The sequence below is a fragment of the Pithys albifrons genome, chromosome 1 (assembly GCF_047495875.1).
Source record: "Pithys albifrons albifrons isolate INPA30051 chromosome 1, PitAlb_v1, whole genome shotgun sequence".
Taxonomy (NCBI): domain Eukaryota; kingdom Metazoa; phylum Chordata; class Aves; order Passeriformes; family Thamnophilidae; genus Pithys; species Pithys albifrons.
In genome coordinates, this window is record NC_092458.1 from 76,473,491 (window position 1) to 76,493,113 (window position 19,623).

The 19,623-nt window shown below is 47.1% G+C and overlaps 1 protein-coding gene across 5 annotated transcripts in view; it reads right to left on the bottom strand.

Moving 5' to 3' along the window:
- Positions 1–19,623, bottom strand: part of AMOTL1 (angiomotin like 1) — a 76,062-nt gene that overhangs the window by 26,192 nt on the left and 30,247 nt on the right. For 4 of the 5 annotated variants that reach the window (XM_071555549.1, XM_071555508.1, XM_071555540.1 and 1 more), the window contains 3 exons: positions 18,450–18,596; positions 15,042–15,927; positions 3,374–3,653 (listed from right to left, as the gene is read on the bottom strand). In XM_071555549.1, the coding sequence (XP_071411650.1) occupies positions 3,374–3,653; positions 15,042–15,868 (1,107 nt within the window). In that variant the 5' untranslated portion in view covers positions 15,869–15,927; positions 18,450–18,596. The remainder of the gene's footprint in view (positions 1–3,373; positions 3,654–15,041; positions 15,928–18,449; positions 18,597–19,623) is intronic. The other variant, XM_071555518.1, reaches the window with a different exon arrangement.

Sequence of the window (19,623 nt, forward strand, 5' to 3'; positions counted from 1 at the left end):
TCTGCTCCTGCATGCCTGACCCTTGTGTTTGTGAAGAAAAGCTTAATAATGTGCATAGGCTGGAAAACCACAAGATATATGTAGCCTCCCACATGCCTTTCTAAATCTGGTGCTTTTTTGGCCTCTGGAATCATGGGTAGGACAGATTTGTGATTTTAGAAGCCAGGGTGCAAGCTCACCTCCACTTGCTGTGGAGTTAGGTCTCTTTCATTAAGCTTTAGGTGTGATTTGCCAGGGACACTGCAGCTGTCACTCCACTGTCTGCATAGGAACCTGCAGCCAGGCCCCAGCAGCCTGGACCTGCACTTTCCATGATGCTGGGGCCACTCTGTCTTGACACAGCCCATGGTCAGGCAGCACCTCCAAACCACACACCAAGGAAATTCTGGCAGAGCTATGACAGTGAAACCTGGCTATCTTCCCCAAATTCTGCTTTTAGCTCAATTACAAGCACAAAAGCTGAAACAAGTGGGGAGGTTCACATTGGACATGAGGAAGTATTTCTTTGCTGAGATGGCAGACAAACCCTGGAACAGGCTGACTAGAGAGGCAGTCGATGATCCAAGCCTGAAAGTTTACAAGGCATTTGAACAATGCCTTTAACAACATGCTTTAACTTGGTTTGCCCTGACTCGGCCAGGCAGTTGGACTAGATGACCACGGTAGGTTCCTTCCAACTGAAATAGCCTATTCTAGTCTATCACTATGACCTTCAGTCAGAAATCTATCTCATGTTCATTTTCCAGAATCAAAGCACTTTCCTGAATCATTAACTACCTGATGCCAACCAGAGCCCATACTCAGTTGGGTGCCCTGACACCTACCAGTTCCCATGCCTCCCCTCTCCAAGGTGAGCCACTACATGCAGGGAAAGATGCCTGCTCCGGAGACCTCCTACCACAGCAAAACAGATTTGCCAGCACAGCAGTGGGTTTTCACAGCCCAGCATTCTGGCCAGTGCTGCTGGTTACCACAAGGGCTCTGCTGGTCCTCTATATGCTGTTATTTCCTAAAAGTCATCACCATGTAAGTCTCCTGCAGCCCTGGAGGCAAAAGCTTTTTATGCAAAGAACCTCCATCAGCACTGAACAAAATTAAAGGAGAGCAGAACAACAGCCATGAATTGTGTTGGCATTTCTCAACAGCTCTGGGATTTCCTTCTCCTTCTTTTATGAAGGAGAAAAACAGTTCAGCCTCTTCTCTGCCTGGTAGCTCCTGGAGCCAACCCACTCAAACAACCCACACATATGGCACAGGAAGAGCCAGCCCAGCCTGACAATTAAACCTCAGCAGACAAAACCGCTCAGAAAGGGAAAAAATAATGCTTTGGTTTGGGAAAAAAAAATCTCAAAATTAAATGTGCACAATTCTTCTTCCAACTCTTTTTAGGTAAGAAAACCAGGCAACTCGTCAAACAGCCAAGGATTCATCACCACCTTGTACCTCTCTGCAAAAAGTCTATTCACACACAACTGAGAATATGACAACCCTCAGGGCTGATCTGCTCGTACAAATGTCCAGGGAGCCCTACAAGTCAAACCGATTTTCTCTCATTTTTTCTCCTGTTCTGTAATGAATAAAACTGATGAGACAGTGGTCTTACCTAGAATAAAACTATTATGCACAGGCAAATAAGAACTCCTCCTGACACTTCCAATTCCAACAAGAGGAAAGGCTTTTCACATCCAAAGTATGAAATTTAACTCAATCACATTTTCAGAGGTGATATTCAGATGAAACTGTGGGAACAGCAGAGAGCCTGCCCTGTCCTTGTGTTCAAACACAGAAAAAAAGCAGCATGGGAGGGATACCATGGATTTGTTTCCTGAAGAAAGAATGCACTTGAGCACGTGTTTCACTTTAATACTCCACTTACATTCCCCCAGAGTCAATGGGACTCAAGTCCCTGCTCGGTTGACTGAAGTGAGACTTCAGCCTGTGGTCGAATACCTTTCTGCTGGTGTCTGATGCAATCGACTTGCAGGGCATCCAAAATACAGAGAGAGCCATTCCAAGAGTGAAAAAGAAAATTGTAGTATTTATAGGGAATTGCACTCAAATACCTTTTACTGAACAACGCAGCTTTTGAAAAATTAATAGCTGGTATATTTCTTTTTGCCTGCAAAGGCCACAGGGAAGTCAGCACTAAAGTCTTTGCAAATGTGTTCACAAATAGTTAATCTTGCTGCAAAAGTTTTTCAACTAAGTTTAGGAAATTCTGTGAATAAACTCAACTCATCTTGTCGCAGAGGAGAAGGCAGAAAAGACAGCAGCTACAAAACAAATAGTTTTTTTTCTACCTGTTTGACCAGACTTACAGATTTTTCCCCAGCCTGAAACTGGGACATGGTCTCTCAGAGGTGCCTCTTCTCCTGTGAAAGGTGTCTACAAGAACACCTTGATCTGCACAGCATAGAAAAAACCCGAGCTCCTATTTAGACTCCTAAATTCAGAGAGAAAAGACCTGCAGTCTGAGCTAATTTTTGTATAAGCAGTGAGAATACAGAAATAAAACAGCAGTGTAGGATCCTAATTAAGTTATTTGGTCTGAGCCCTTGGGACCCAAGGTCAGCAGGTCTGGGGAGCATCTCTGCTTCGCCTTCAGTCAGTCTGTTCTAAGCAACGTCAACTTTGTTTTATTTGACGCTTCATCTTCTCACCCCAGGCAGTGCTCAAGACATTGCCCTTCTCCACTGAGAAAACCTGCATGCCTACAGAAAAGAGGGTGCAGGATCTCTAGAAAAAGGGTTTTGAGCAAAATCTTTACCAAATGGCTCTTTCAGGTAAGGGGGCAGTGCTTTTAAAATTAGTATTTTCACAGATGGATGTCTAACTTCAGTTCTTAGAGACCCACAGAACGGTCAGTGAAAGCCTCTAACACAACCAAGTTAATGCATTTCCAAATAATGGGCAACCTTATTGACGGCTGTTACACTTCCAAAGAGGATGGACTACCACATGAGCTTATTGTGGTGGACAAGACTGCTTGGGAGAGATGTGGACATGGTCTTCAAATGGCTCTCTCCTGCAGCTCTAACATCTGTGCAGATGCTGTGGAATACAATGGTAAGAGGAACAGACTCTGCCCATGCAAGACATCCAGGGAAACTCCAGTGAGACCAGAATGGAAGAATGAAAGGGGAAAATACTCAGCTGACAGATATCTGATGGGCTGCTATGTTTTGCCCTAAAGTCAGGCGAGCCCATAATACACAGGATTATACTTTTGGGAGACCACAACGGAGAGGCAATGGTTAGAGATGGCCACTGATGCATCACCATTGCAGTGACACAATACGAAGAACAGCTTGGGGGACCTAAAGATATCAAGATGGTTGTCTTGCCCAGGCCCCATCCCCACCTCTCCACATACCTTCTGCAGCTTGTCTGCCTTCTCATAGTACCCCTCCAGCTCCTGACGCAGCACGTGGTTCTCCTCGGAGAGCATCTCTACCATCTGCTGTGCCCGCTCCACGATGGCAAAGGCGTCGGGCGTCAGCTGCTGGCCCGGCAGCGTCGGTGTCTGGGCAGCAGCAGGGGCCGGCAGCGGGGGCAAGGAGCCTGGGAGCAGAGGGCCGGCGGTGGCCTGTGAGGACATGGGGCTGTGCTGCTGGGCTGGTGGCGGCGGAAAGGGCGGCTGGCATTGTCGGCTGCTGGAAAACACACAGGGGAGGCGTAAGAGCAGCACGCTCTCAAAACACGCACAGGAGCTTTCACCTAATGACTGCACAGTTTATTAATAGTGTTATAACTGTATTGTCATGATTATGGTCCTCAGTCACTCCTAAATACCAACAATTGCAGCAGGGACTGGGTAAATTGTCTCCTCGCCTGCCCTTGGCAGTGATGTACACATCTGGTATGAACGTATAAAGGAAGCACTGACTTGAAAATGGCGTTTTTGCCTAGGTGCACAGCTAATACTTAACAGCAGCCAGCCTCTCCCTGCCTCCCCTTACCACAAACGCCACCACTGAGAAGCATAAGCCAGCAGCCTTGAAGGAAACACAAGGGATGCATTACTCACCCTTCAAACACTGCTCCTGCCCGGAGCAAGACCAGCTGATCCGCTGAGTTGGGAGGCAAAAGGAAGTGATGTGAGCAAAGCAGCATCCCTGAGTGGCTTTAGCAAGCGACAAAGGGAAGGGCTGCTGGGGAGCTGCTAGAGGCACAGCCCCAGTCAATCACGGTGAGCTACAAAAGCCATCTTCCAGTGGGAGACCTCATTGTGACACTGCCCGACTAAGAGCATGTATCACCCACCAGGCTCATATCAGGGAAGAATAAGAAGTGAGCTGGTGGTGGATCTGCTTGCGAATGAGGCTTGCTAGTGGAGGGGGGCCTCTTTAATCCAAGTGAGTCACAATTTGCAATTGCTGGAGGATAACCCAGGAGGATAGCTTAGTAGTGAGGGTAACCCTGCAGCTGGTGGCCAGGTGGCATACGAGCACCACCCTTCTGTCCTGCATTTCAGCCCTGTGAGCTCAAAAAGGGAGATGACTACTTTTTCAAAAGAAAATTTAGGCAGGGCACAGCTAAAAGCTTGTCTGCACAGACCCATCTCCATCCCTCCATCCACTCCACAGGCAGCCTCAGAGCCTCTGTCATGGTAAGCAGCCCCAAGTGGCCTCACTGCACACAGGCTGAGCCACTCCTCAGCCCAGATACCAAAGCTGTGAAATTTCTACACTGCACTTGTTTAAGAGACTCAATCCAGACCATGTGGGACCAGTGTGCAAGCCCAGTTTGGCTAGAAAATAAGCTGGCTGCTGGACCCCACGTGAAGTCTGCAATCAAGCCACTTCTGGAACTTGTATTTTAGCTCAACCACAAGCTACTAGGCTTGTTGTAGATATTGCTGCCTTTATTTCAGTAACCTACTCAAGGCACAAGACACACTGAATAGATGTATTTACCCCACTTGGCTTCAAAGACCCAGACAATTTTGTGCTATATTAATACACAGTAATTACAGTTTCCATTGTCTTCAGCACCTACACAGCTCTTCAAAACATGGTTTTCAAAAGCTCTGTGTTGACCTAGTTTTACTGACAATAACCCACCACTACCTTCAACTGCAGCACAACAAGCTGAAAAGTGAAGGCAATTTTGAAATCCTGCCCTAAGAGTGAACAGTGCTGCCCTAACAAACTCATCCCCACAGAGCCACACAATGGCACAGAAAGCCAGCAACACAGTCTTATCTTCTGTCCAAACTAGAGTGAAAGCACACAGGGTTCTGCAGACTCCCAGACATACAGAGCCACATGCTCGCAACACAGCTGTGCCCAGTGCATCACCTGCAGCACTGAAAGGTATTGAAATGGAGTAAAAACCAAACATGCACACTGCTAACCTGCCCCGAAGCACAGACCAGTGTCCTTGCAAAGAAGATCCCAGCCAAGCTTCGTGCAGCCAGCACTGAGGAAGCCTGTGCTGAGCTCATTCTGGCCTTGAAATGGCTTTCACCTGCACAGCATAGACATCCCCTAAGGCTGTGTCTCTCCTGGTAAATTAAACATCCATGGAGGCAGCTCAGGAGAAGGGGCCATTCCCCTTGGGCTATTCCCAGGGCCAGAAAGTCTTGCTCTCAGCCCCAGGCATGTCAGTCCTCTGGCAGAGGTGGAGGTTAATAACTAAGGAGATAAATGTCCACTAAAAGTGGATAAAACTTTCCAAAAGACAGGAAGTCAGAGAGGTGTTGTATGACACTTCACAACAAAGCACACAGTAATTCACAGGATCACAAAATGGTTTGGGTTGGAGGAGATCTTTAAAAACTGTCTAGTCCAATGTCCTGCTATGGGATGGGACATCTTCCACTAGACCAGGTTGTTCTAAGCCCCATCCAAGTGGGCATTGGACACTTCCCATGATAGGGCAACCACAACTTCTCTGGGCAACCTGTTCCAGTGCCTCATCACCCTCAGCATAAAAATCTCTTCCTTATATCTAACCTAAATCTACTCTCTCAGTTTTAAAACATTGTCCTTTGTCCTGTCACTAGAGGCCTTGGTAGAAAGACCCTCTCTAGCTTTCTTATAAGCCCCCATTAATTTTGGAAGGCTGCAGTGAGATCTTCCTGGACCCTTCTCTCCTCCAGGCTGAATAACCCCAACTCTCAGTCTTTCTTCACAGGAGACATGCTCCAGCCCTCTCATCATCTTGTGACCTCATCTAGACCTGCTCCAACAGGTCCATGTCTTGCACTGGGGACTCCAGACCTGGACACAGCACTCCAGATGTGCTCCCATGAGAGTAGAGTAGAGGGGGAGAGTCACCTCCCTCCACTTGCTGGTCATGCCAGGATACAACTCACTTTCTGAGCTGCAAGTACACATTGCTGGTTCCTGTCTGATTTTTAATCCCCAAGTCCCCTGCAGGGCTGCTCTTCCCTTCATTCCCAGGTCTGCTGATGCTGGGAGTTGCCCCATCTTGCACCTGGCCTTGTTGAACTTCATGAGGTTTCCACAGGCCCAGCACTGAAGCCTCTCCAGGTTCCTCTGGATGGCATCTCTTCCCTCTAGCAATTCAAGTGGCTGCAGAAAGCCTCCCCCTTCAAGGCTTTTGTCCCAAGGTAGCCCCAGAACTCTCAAACACCAGCACTGGATTAACATACTGCTTCCTGTTCACCTGCCTTTGGAGTTTACTGCTTCTCCAGCCTCATCACTTCTGCTTGCTGCTGAGACCTTGCAGCAGGATGCCCTGGGGGTCACACAGACCTGGAAGGTCTGTTTTACCTTCCTTAGACTGAAATCAGGTCTCCTGGCAGTGCCTGGTGACCTAAGGCCATGAGAGCCAGTAAGCCCAGGGAGCCTTGTGTCAAGCTGCTCTGCAAATCACCACGACAGCCCACCATGGACATAGGTCTTCCACCAGCCCCAGTACCCCTTTCCTTATGTTGCTTCAGTGTGTGAAACACAGCAAGGGACCTCACACCTGTTGTGGGGCTTGAATTGTTTTTTGCTCAAAATTCTAATAAATAACATCAGAAGTAAAGGATGTCACTCACAATGTAAAAGATGCTTCACAAGTGAATGTGAACACAGCCAAGCACGCGGCACCTCCTCAAGGCTGATGACAGCCAATCTGAGCCCAAATGTTTTACCACAGCAATTAATTCAGCTAAGCATGAGGTTTTTTGTCTTTACCAAAAAAAAAAAAAAGGACATGATTGATTGATTTTACGAAAGTAAAAGCTTGGCTGCCTGGACAGTTACACAAGATTTTCTCACATCTTTATGGGAATACTGTAGAGCAACAGAATTAAATTGAACTCTGAATCTAAACCAGTGGAGATACTGATTTTTCTTTTTTATTATGAAGCAGAGTATCTTTTGTTCATCAATACACCCTTTAGAGCCTTGCAGGAACTCTTGAACTGCACTTTTGGGAAATCTCAACCTTTCACCAATTTAACATTTTCTCATCACTTTGCTCTGTCTAGTTTTACACTACAAAGGAAGGAAAGATCCCAAGGATCTCCACTTTTTTGAACTGCAAGTGACTTCATGAGCTACTAAAGATTTACATCCTGTAGCAGCAACCAGCCACCAAAGCTTCAGCAGTCACAGCCACAGCAGAGATTCTCCAAAGAGTTTTCCAGCTTGGAAACTGAACAGGTACAATGGACTTTATGCCTTTTGCAGCATGGCTGTTCAACATAATTAACATGTTTCTTACTTTCCCGTTACTGGTTTAATCTGTCTCAATTTAGTTCTGACTTAGCCAACTGCAAAATCTCTGACTATATCTGCAGTAAAATCAACACAGCAACTCACATTAACAAATCAACATTTGTAAAAATAGGAGTGTTATACCATCAGCTTAGTTCCCATCCAACCTCTCATGTAAAGCTCCAAAGAAACGCAGCAATCAGGATTATCCTGAGCTCCTTCGGGCTTAGTAAAGAATGACATTCTCAAAATGCTTTTACTGTATTTTAAATGTTGATCTTACTCTGCATTAAAGCAGGTTCAAATATTTCAGCCAAACACATTCTTGTCAAAAATCAGCCTTCTTAAAAGCATGCAACTGAGGAATATTATGAGTTTTGGATACCTCTGCAACACTTCAGCTACATTTCTACTGAATAGATATATTTGTTGACATTATTGTAGTAGGGCCCCTATGCACTTCTGCAATGCAATGTAAAGAAGAAAAAAAATTAAAAAACCCCAAACAACTAGATTTTTGAAAAGGGAACTGCAGCAGGCAGTGAGGCTCTCAAGAGCTACTATGCTGAGGTCACCAGGCTCTCTTTTTCGTTTCAGAGATGCGTAGTCATGATTTATATATTATAGCTCACTACCCACACCTTGTCATACAGTGTCTCCAGCAAAATACTTCACCATGGACCCTACCTTCATAAGAAATCCCTCAGATTTTGGGACTACCCAAGTCCCCAAATTTAGGCACGGTCTTAATGCAACTCTTATACTAGAAAACCTGGGAGCAAGAATGAACAACACAGTGGAATTTGGGGAAAATTTGTACTGTATGTAGGAATCAGAAACCCCAAAAGGAAAATAAACTATAAAGTCCACTTGCAGTTGATGACCAGAAATCACAAATACAGACAACCTGTTGTTTGACAAAGCAGGGCAGTATTAAGAATAAAAAGAAAATGCCTGTAAATGTTCTGGAAATTCCACCTCTGCCCTGCTACAGGTACAATGAAGCTCTCCTCTCTGTAGGGAAGGAGAGAGATCAGTGGAGAAAGGACATTGTTTCCAACATACCATGGCATTTACATTCATAATTAAAATGCCCTTCTCTAACCTATTTAGCTCATCTTTCTCTGAATGCTCTGCCTTTCTTTGCCTCTAGGGCAGACTGGCCTATTTCATCTCTCAAAGACGCTCCCAAGGAACTTTATGTCCCAACTTCATGAATCTACTGGGGATGCTCTGGCTGAGTCAGCAAAAAGAAAGAGGTGTTTCTGGGGTGGTTTTTTGAAGCTGCCTTAGGCTTTTACCTTACAATGAGGGTAAAAAAGTGTGTGAGAGGTGCTTATTCCTGCCCATTGAGTGGAAGCGTTCAGTCTGGATCCCTGGATCCAGGTGTCTACCTGACTTCACTGTAATTCCTGCAGTCCAGCAGACTTCAAATGCTATTCCTTCTCACTGTGAAAAATATAGAGGATAAAGTGTTATCACCATGCAGAAAAAGCACAGGAAACTGGCAAAGCCAGTAAGCTCAGTCTGATGATCATGGTGCAAGCAAATACAGTTACAGACGCACCCTAAATGCTGATACAGCCAGAAACAGGAGAATATTTGCCATAACCCAGACATGGCTTTCACGGTATTCTCTGGCTTATGGAATCAGCAAAAGCTGGGTCACCTTGTAAACACAGAGCTTTATGTCAAAAACCATTTTGCAGACTTTGATTCACATCTCCTGAATTCACTGTTTTGTTAGTGACATTTGTTAGTGCTGGAAAGATGTGGCCCAGCTTCTTTGGGGTGATTACATAAAGATGTTCAGGGCAAAATTATCATCTGAAAAGACACTGTATTAAACATACCCTCCATAGTTAAGACAGGGACAGGATATTGCATTTCCTCACAGAGATTCACACCCAGAACAGATCCTCTTTCTAAACCCAGCTGATTTTCAGCAAAGGAAAAGGTGCCTTTCTCAAGCTCTGCAGTCCTAGAGGAAACAACTGGGATAATAACAGAGAAGGGTAAGGAGAAATGACATGGGCATCACCCAGGCTGTAGGAACAGCTTCATTTCTCTTTCATTTATTTCAATGTAAGGTATATCAGACCAGAAGGAGAGGACACAAAGCAAAGGTCTTCTGTGGGGCTGCCAGCACTTATATCAGCTGGAAGTGCACCTCCAACCCATGCTCATGCCTGGGCTATCCTCGCAGAGAAATGCCAGCACAAGTCAGCTTGGGTATGACATCCCTCAGCTCGGCCATGCTGCCAGCTCAGCCGCCTGCCTGGGATGTCTCAGAGAAGAAAGGAAGCTCCTTGTAGTCCTGTCAGCAGCCACAGACTTGTGGTTGAATCAGTAAATGTCAACAGGCTTTCTGAAAACAGCGGTAGTGTGTGTGTAGGGGGTAAATACACAAATAACCGGAGAAGCCGCAGACTGTTCCGGCAGTTAAATATAGGCTTCTACATCCCGGCAGGGTGGAATTTTATGAGGCACATAAAGAAATGGGATGCATTTAAAGACTGCACAGATTTATTCTTTTCACTGATTCTACACACAGTCTTTTAAAATGCATGGATTAAAACAGAATTAAAATCTGCCTGCATGATTGCTTTCTGCATGCAGCCACAAATGAAGCCCCCTCAGTAAGCAGTGGTGTTTCCCGTTCAAGGCTTCATTTGCATTATACACACTTTTTATTAATTAGTGCAGAGAAAGAAGTCATTCAGGATAAAAGACACCAGGATCTGGCAAGGGCCACTGGGATCAATGAAGAGGATTCAATGCATCAAGTGATCTGGATCGCTGCTTAAGCAGGACACAGAGAAACAATATGGACTTGAGCAGGCCAAGTTCATCTACCCAGGAACAAACACATCAAGCTACAGCAAAAGGATGGGAAATACTACCCTAGGCTGTGACAATCCTCACAGGCCTCACTGGGTAACAAGCTGTATGAGGAGATCCCGGGTGCCAACAGCACGTGTTAATGAGCTACGTAAACAAGGAACATTGAGTCGCATGGCAGAGGTGTTATTCTATCTGATCAGCCTCTGGTCCAGCTGGTACTGAAACAGTGTTCAGGTCAGCCCTCCGCAGTGAAAAAAGGGGTTTTGACAACAGTGAAATAAGTACAGTGCTTCAGGCTCCATCTGTTAAATGTATTAAAGGACTGATAGCACAGAGCTCCATGCTGTATCTGACAAAGATATTGCAAAATCCCTGGTAACTGGAAAATACAGGCTGAAACTAAGACGCAGACCAATGCCAGAGATGGCAATTAGCTAGTGGAACAAATCTGTAAAGGCTGTGATGGATTCTCCAGACATGGATTGTTATAACCAGCAGGACTGAATGTTTCACAAACTGGAATTAATTCATGGCATTGTGCAGACTAACTTAGATTAGTTCGAAGCCCATTTACCTAACAAGCTGTAACTTTCTGAACATGCACCTAAGCAAAGTTAGCAAAGACACCATTCAAGAATAGCTACACATCTAGGAACGGAAACGTTTTGAAAGGATTATTACACTTGGCCAGCTTGTAGCATCCAGAAGTTGTGAGTCAAGGCCCCAAGCATCAAGCAACTAGCTTAAAAATACTGGTATTTTTAAAAGGAAAAAATATTAGTTCATCTTTATTTTCCTTCTGGTTATTTTGTCTTTTGAGCTTCAAGGTTCAAGATCTGCTCTGAAATTGTGATGTCCATAAAACAGAAGTCACTAAATCTAATTTATATAAATGCTGAGATTACCACAGCATCGTATGACTCTGGGAATTCTTTACAATAAATGTCAAGATTTCACCCTGATGATTATAAAGGCAAAGTTCCCTTAAAACCAGTCATGTTAAAAAAAAAGCCAAACCAAAAAAGGAAGCTAAGCAGCAGCTACAGTTATTCAATCTCCTTCGACAGCTCCCTGAAAGTGTTTGTTGGTTTCCAACCACGTTTCCCTTGTCAAAGGATTGGACACAAGTGGGGGATCAGTGACCCTATAGGTCTTTTCCATCCCTGATGCCTGTGAATGCTTCTTTTGGATCAATGCAGCTCTGTGTTTCCCTCCTCTCTTTTCTGGAACACAGAAGCCTTTCGCATGGTCCCTGTCCAGCGGGTGTGAGGATGGATGGGCTGGGGAACCGATATGACCAGGAGAGCGCGATGGAGATGCTGGGATATATGAGATTCCCATTTGACCACAAGCAAAGCTTTTTCCATTAGCTTCTTTTCCAGGCCCTCCTAATGAGACGAAAGCTGGAATTTCTCACCTCGCTCCTCTAAAAGAAAAAAACAAACCCTACCCCTTCAGTTAACTTTATGGAACTAAGTAGTCCGCTACCTTGACCTTTTCTATTAAGGTTTTCCATCCCAGCCAAGTGGCTGGCAGTGAGCTTTCCCAGAGAACAGGTAAGGGGGGAAGCAGTGAGCATGGAAAGAGCCACAGGAAGGTTTTGTTTGGGAGCACCTAGCAAGATAACACAGTGCCCAGCCCTTCTCCAGCAAGTGCTCAGGACCTGCCACCCAGATAAGCCCTCTAGTAGAGACTGACGTCCCTGGCTGGGTAAGCTACCTTTATCCTCTCCAAAGTGGAATATTTGGAGCAGAGATCACTTTGTGAAATTGCATGTTAACCACTCAAGAGCTGGACAAGCCCATCCTGTGAGACAGCCTGAGATGTGTGTGGGGATGCACTGGAGCACAGCTGCTGCAGATGGAGAAATGACAAGTGATGTATCAGCAAACAGGGATTACAATCGCTTCCTAAAAGCTTTTGTCAGCCAAATCTTCCTGAGTAACAGGACCATAAGGGATCCTGCAGACTACTGGGCCAATTATAACCTAGGATAAGCACAGAAGAAACCAAACCAGCTTGTACTAATTAAAAACAAGTCCAGGTAATGCCAGCAAGGAATATTTCAGTCCACCAAAGAAAAAGGAGAGGCTCACATCCCTGTGCCAAAAAATATAGAAAGAAGCCTAAGATGAGGATGAAGACCACCACTTAGCTGCTGAGACCCAGAAGCCTGCTGTCTGACATCTGCACAGCCAAATTTTCCCCAGTCACCGACACTGTGCAAAGCAAGGGCACAAGATACAGTTTGCAAATGAGCAACCATCCTGCTTGTGCCTCACAGGCAGCCAGTAGGTACACAAAGGAAGGAAACATCCCCCAAAATCCAGGCACCATGTGAAAGGAGCCAAGAAGGACCTGAAAATATCCACTTGCACATCAGGACCCAAACTGCCTTAAAGAAAGTATAAGAGAGACTATACACCTTAGAGCAAACCTGGCTTTGGTGAAAAAAACCCAGCCATGCCAACCTCCTAACTTGCATCTGTAAAACCATGGTGGAGTAGCCAGCAGGGATACATGTAGACCGAGAGGTATTAAGACCCTTGCTGAGTTGCAAGAAAGGCATCACTGAAGACTATTAATGTCTGCAAAATTCAGAGGTTTTGCTCTGTCATGCTGCCAGTCCTCTGCTGCACAGCATATCCCCCTGCACCTGACAGGAGTGGTATTTGTCCACCATCATGCAAAGAAAACAGCATACAGAGGAAGCAGGCATTCCCTCTGCAGTGTGATTTGGGGGTTAAACTGTGCTGTCTTACTAGGAATGAGCAGTGACAACCATCACAAGATAGAGGGTTTCTCCCCACAGCTGCTGGGGTGATCTAGCAGGGCCGGGGTTAAGGCTGAGGACTGGCACAGAAATCTGCACTGAAATGCTGGTTTCTCAGCATTAACCTTGTTGATCAGGCAGCTGGGAAAGGCTCTGGAAGTGGCCCCAAAGGGTTTCCCACTTAACACCACCACCATTTCAAGTTAGCTGAAGCAATGCATATAGCACCTGAGTCTGCTTGATTACATGGACTCAGCAGAACAGACTCTGTGGGTATTGACCCAGCATTTCCCAAGAGTGATAAAAATACCCAAACCAGCTCATTTTCTGTGGGGATGAATCTGCTTGGTGCTGGAGATGCTTGCTAGCACTGCAAACAGCTCCAGGAAAGCATGGCCTCTGCTGCCCTCATATTTGTACAGTTCTTTCTTTGCATAAACAGACATTTTTGCTGAGGTCTTAAAAGGATCGTCTTGCTTTGAAAAAATTGCACAACCTCTGCACAGTAGGCTGGGAATCAAAACTTAAGTGCAGCTTGAGGAAGACCTGTGATGCTCAGCACAGAGACTCCACTGGGCACAGCCACCCTGCAACAATCACCACAGCCACACTGAGCTTCTCCCTGTCTGGACACAAAACCTGTCACTTCTGCAAACATGGCAAGGCAGAGCATTCCCCCCTGCATTTCATGCTTTACACACTTTAGACAGAAGACCCAAGTCAGCTGCACCACCTTTTCTCCATGCCTGTGTTGTGGTAAATTTAGTGTGTGCAACTTAGGGTGATGCCAACAAAATCATTGAGGATTCTGGTATCAGAAAGACCCAGTGAGGCAGCTTGCAACAGGAAAAACACTCACATTCACACCAAACAACTCCAGTCTTCCAAATCCAGCAAAGCAACTCTCTGGGAGGTCAAAGAGAATGTGATGAGACGGAGAAACTCTTGCATTCAGGTACAGCAAGGAAAAGGAGCCCTTAATGCACAGGCTCGCCTCTGAAGGCAGGACCTGCACTACTTGTGGGGATCAGTGCACTGCCAGCAAACACTCTGGATTATTTTTAATGCGCTCGGAATAAACCCATGCTCACGGAGGGGCCTGGCATGAGGGGCCCAGTACAGTGAAAGCCTCACGTGAGCTCTGTGGGAAGACTTGTATGGCCAAACTTCATGAACAAATATTTGGGCAGGCCTCTCCCCCCGTGGGTGTGCCCTTCCAGCCTGCGCAGGGGATTTTTAGGTGAGGCACAGCGTGCGCAGAACTGGCCCCACCGTTTCAGTCCTGAGGTCCATCTGCCACAGCCAAGTGAGCTTGGACAGTGACAGTGAAGTCCTCAGGACTGTCACAGCACCTGGTACTAAAAGGGGCTGACCCTGCTGAGCATCCGAGATCTGACGGGATGGGATGGCAGGGAGGCACTGAACTGCCAGGGAACGGTCCCACTGAGTCTCGAACTCAGGGCCTTGGGATTCAGAGTCCGGAGTGCTCTCCATTAAACCACGGGACCGCCCTTGTGGGAAGACTTAGAGTAAGGCGTAAGTGACATATAAGCTTTATAGAGCCTGCTGGGAGATGCAGGTGACTGCACCAGCCAGCCCTGCCATGGGATGTTACGTCCACAGGACGCAATGGCCGCACCATGTGGTCCCCCCCATGGCTGTGCTTACACAAGGTCTGAACGCCACAGACAAAGGCTCCTCCAGTGAGGGCAGGACCCGGTGCCCCTGCAGACCCCCCATGGCATTACCTGCTGACGCCGTACTCCGGGGGCGGCTGGTAGCGGACGAGGGCCAGCTCTGCACGGGCAGGCTGGGGGGCAGCATAGGTGGCCTTGAGGATGTCCTGTGCCGGCTGCTCTCCGTAGAAGAGCCCATGCTCCTGCGCCTTGCTGCCTGGCACTGCTGCCTTGCCTTTGTAGGGGTACTCAGGCGGTGGCCCCCGTGGGTCTGTGGCCTTGCCAGCTGCTGAGGCTGCCTTGAAGCCCTTCCCACCTCCTGGGGCCGGAGGGTGCTGCTTGGCCCCGTTCCTCTCCAACGAGAGCTGCATGATCCTCTCACTCAGTGAGCGGACATGGCCCTGCTTCAGTTCCTTCAGTGCCTCATCCTTATGAGCCTGCCCACTGTTGGCCCGGTTCACTGTTGGCCTCCCCTCTGTCCTGGACTTCTGGCTGGAGGAGCCATAAAAACCTGGTGCGGCATTGGTGGCCGTCGGCGGGGGCTGGCCACGGAAAAACTGGGACTGGGCCTTGGCCTCTTCATAGGTGGGGAGCTCCTCAGTGCCATGTGGGGGCTGAGGGGCGCGGGGCTGCTTCTCCATCGCAGCACCGTCCCCCTGGTGCTCCTGCCCCTGTGGTTCCTGCCGCCCTGATGGCTGGACCATTGGCAGGTCTTCGGGAGCAAGGTTTTCTGCGGAAGAGAGAGTGCTGGCAGTGCTGTTGGAGGGGCCGGCGCTGCCCGTCGCCTGGTGCTGTATGGCCAGCAGGTTCATGTTCTCACTGGGGCTGCCATACCTCAGCCGCTCCTGGATCAGGCGCTGCAGGACGGTGCCGGCTGCCACCTCCTCTGCCCCTCGCATCTCCGTCTCTGGGACCCGGCGGAAGCTGGGTGGGCGCAGGGTGCAAAGGGTCTCCTCGGCTGGGCAGGGAGAGAGAGGGTGCCATTAGCTCTGCTGCCCAGGAGGTCAAATACCTCCCCTCTTCCTTACCCCCTACATCCCCCAGCTGTGACCCTGTGCCCAGGATGCATCCCATGGGCAGTGCCTGGCCAGGGTCTCCCTGGAAGCAGAGGGGAGATGGCTGGAAGCCATCAAAGCAGGAAAGGCACTACTCCCTGCTCATTCCCCCAGTCCTAAACCTTAATTCTGTTTGCAGTGATTCCTAAAAACATATTCCAGTCAACACCATGGCCCTCTCCATCATAATACTCCATGCATTTCATACCCACTGTTCTGAATTCCCTTCCTAGTCAACAAGGGAACAGGCCATGTCCTAGGGAACTTTGTTTATTTTCTAAAGTGCATATGACTGGACAGGGACAGGACGGGATGGGACAGGACAGGATGGGATGGAAGGAGACAGGACAGGACAGGACAGGATAGTTGGATGTGACCTACAATGATCATCTCATCCCACTGCCGGACCAATTCAAGGCCGACCAAACATTAAGCATTTTATTAAGGGCATTTTCCAAATGTCTCTTTAAACTCTGACAGGCTTGGGGCATTGACTGCCTCTCTAGGAAGCCTGTTCTAGTTTGACCTTTCCCTGGAGATGTCTTGCATGGCTTACAGAGGCAGCCTGTATGCCAATACTAAATGAGATGCTGTACTTTTGATGGCCAGTCATAAGTATACTGCAATAAACTGTAAAATGTGCCACAGAAAAACAGTGAAATGGCACTGAAAATAAAAGGGTCCTAACAGTCCAAACACAAAATAATCTGTGCTTTGGCATCTTCCTCTAAAACTGCCATTTTCCTTCTGGCTGATAATGTTATTTCTAAGGGAGTCAATACTAACTGTTCTAATTTTGCTGGGTCCACACAAGGAAGCCATGGTCATAGATGTAAAACCAGCATTTTCAAAACAGCACAGACAGATTGGCTACACAACTCTAACACTGAATGACTGAAGTCACTCAGAGGTACTGTCTTTGCATTACATATGCAGTGGAGCTTGCCTGGAGCTAAGCACCTAGAACCATTTTCACAACACTCTCAGGCACACAGTGTGATTCTTGGGGTGTCCTGTGTAGGGACAGGAGTTGGCCTCGATGATCCTGCTGGGTCCTTTCCAACTCAGAATATTCTATGATTCTGTGATATAGCCATGGCTGAGAGGTTTGGAATTTCTCCCTCCTGGAGCCCTCCTTCCACTCTCATCCCAAAAGTGTTGTAAGATATCTGTCGGAACAGTGTCTGAACCCAGAGGGATGTTTCTAAAAGACTCCAATGTGGACAAAAGTGAGAATAAGCCCACAGCTCCAGAGTCCTCCAATGGGCCCTAGGCAAGAAAGAGGTGATGTTTCCAGCTCAGTTTTTCGAGATAATTCTTGGCAACTTTCTCTCTTCTGCTGTTTCTAATCCTCAGAGGAGTTCATCAGAAGGGCTTACATTTGCTTTTTGGCATTGGAAAGTAGTTAAAAAACAAACTTTCTCCTGAGGTCAGGTATTTCCCTGAGGTTTCATCAGTTACTGCACATGCTGTGGGATAACTTACATGCAACCAAGATTGCAGAAAGAAAAGCCTTTGAATCTTAACAATGAGAACAGGTAATTTCCACTAAAGATTCTGTGGCAAAGCCTTAAAGATGACTGTGGGGCTCAAGAGGGAGAGAAGGTTCCCAGACTGTTACATTTCACAGGTTCCCTACAAGACACACCCCTCTTGTTTTCTCTGAAGCATTATCCACCTGCCAGCCTGACTCATTGGGGTTGCAGCCTGGCCACCAGGGTCTGTCAGCTCCTTGGAACAGTGTTTGAGCCAGAAGATGCACAGACACACACATCTCCACCTACCTATCTGCTCAACAGCCAAGTATCCATTTGTTTTATATATCCCTGCAGTTACAGCTAACTCTTACTTCTATATTCACATTATCATAGAACACAGCAGCCTTGCCACACTGGACCCTTGTGCAGACAGGCAATTAATGTCTTCCTAACCTACCAGAAAGCTTAGTCTAGGTTGTTAGACAATGCCTGAGATAAGCCTGAGGAAAAGTGAATAAAGCCAATGTTACACAGTCAAGGCAGCTTTTTACAATATACCAGGATTTCCACCCCTATGTTAGTCATGTTAGCATCCTGGGAGATGTACTTTAATTGCCTATAACTGAGATCCAAAAGGATCGAACACAGAGAACTTTCCACAGGGTGAATGCAGTCCTGTTCCACCAGCAAAAGAGCCATGGACATTGGTCCAGTTGTGCTGTGAAGAGCAGTCACGTCCTGAAGGACCAGCATCCACCACAAGCACAGGTGACAAGTGATGATGGGTCATAACATCAAGGCAAAGGTAACTCCCCTTTGACTCTCCCAAGGATGAGAAGCTGGCCTTCAACTCCATAAATATTACTTGTAAATGGTCTAAACTGCTCAATTTATGCCTTGGGAAGTAAATGCAGTGGGTTCATATGGAAGTGTGGCCATGAACTTACCAGCTTTTTCTTTGGCACTGATCACTTCTGCTGCTAGCGGAGAAGTGTCATGCCTGCCAGCAAACAACTGGTGATCCTGGTAAAGAAAGGCAGTGTCTTCCAGTACCTGAACTGGGCTGGTAGGCTTGTAACAAACAGATGTGGAGCCTGTAAGAAAGACAAATGGGGTGTCAGTACAGAAATCACTTGAATAATAAATTATGAAGGCATGACTTAGACAGAAGTCCAAAAGAATTTTCTTGCATGTGGCTAGATGGTGAGAAACCTTCTGAGGACACTGAGCAAACCACCTCTTCTGTCCTCAGCTCCCAGATAACACATCAGCTCTGAGAATCATGAGGCAAACACCAATTCATCAGTGCTGTTTCATGCACCAACCCAGTCTGGCCTTCAAGGTACAAAGCATGGCTTATGGCAAATCACAAGCTCACAAATCAAGGCATGCCCCCAGGACATGAAGCCAGGAGAGCCAGAGTAAAACTGGAAGAGGGAGTGGGTAAAAAGAAGGAAAGGTGAGGACACAGGCACTCATGCAATAGGGCTAAAGTCTGGGAAAGGCTTTACCACAAAATCTGCTCATGAGTAATAGTTTAGCAATACAGAAAATTGCCAAGACATAAAATACAACTAGTGCTATCAAGGGAGAGAGTTTATAAATCACTTTGTCCAGATGTTCTTAATATGGTAAGCAGTGGATGTAGCTGGAGGGCCATGGGAATGTGTCTGGCAGATCAACTGCACAGGAGCTGCATGCTGCAGCTCCAGCATCCCACAGACACTGATGGCTGGACCATGCTGGTTTTGATTGCAATAGAGTTAATTTTTGTTTCAGTAGCTAGTGTGGGCCTGTGTTTTGGATTTGTGCTGGAAACAGTGCTGATAACACAGGGATGTTTTATTTACTGCTGAGCAGTGCTTACTCAGTGTCAAGGCCTTTTCTGCTCCTCACTCCACCCCACCAGGGAGGAGGCCGGGGGTGCACAAGGAGTTGGGAGGGGACAGAGTCAGGACAGCTGACCCCAGGGATATTCTAGACCACATGGTGTCATGTTCAGCAACCAAAGCTGGGGGAAGGGGAAGAAAGTTTCAGAGTGATGGTATTTGTCTTCCCAAGTCACTGTTATGCATATGGAGCCCTCCTGTCTTGGGGATGGCCTAAGACCTGCCTGCCCAC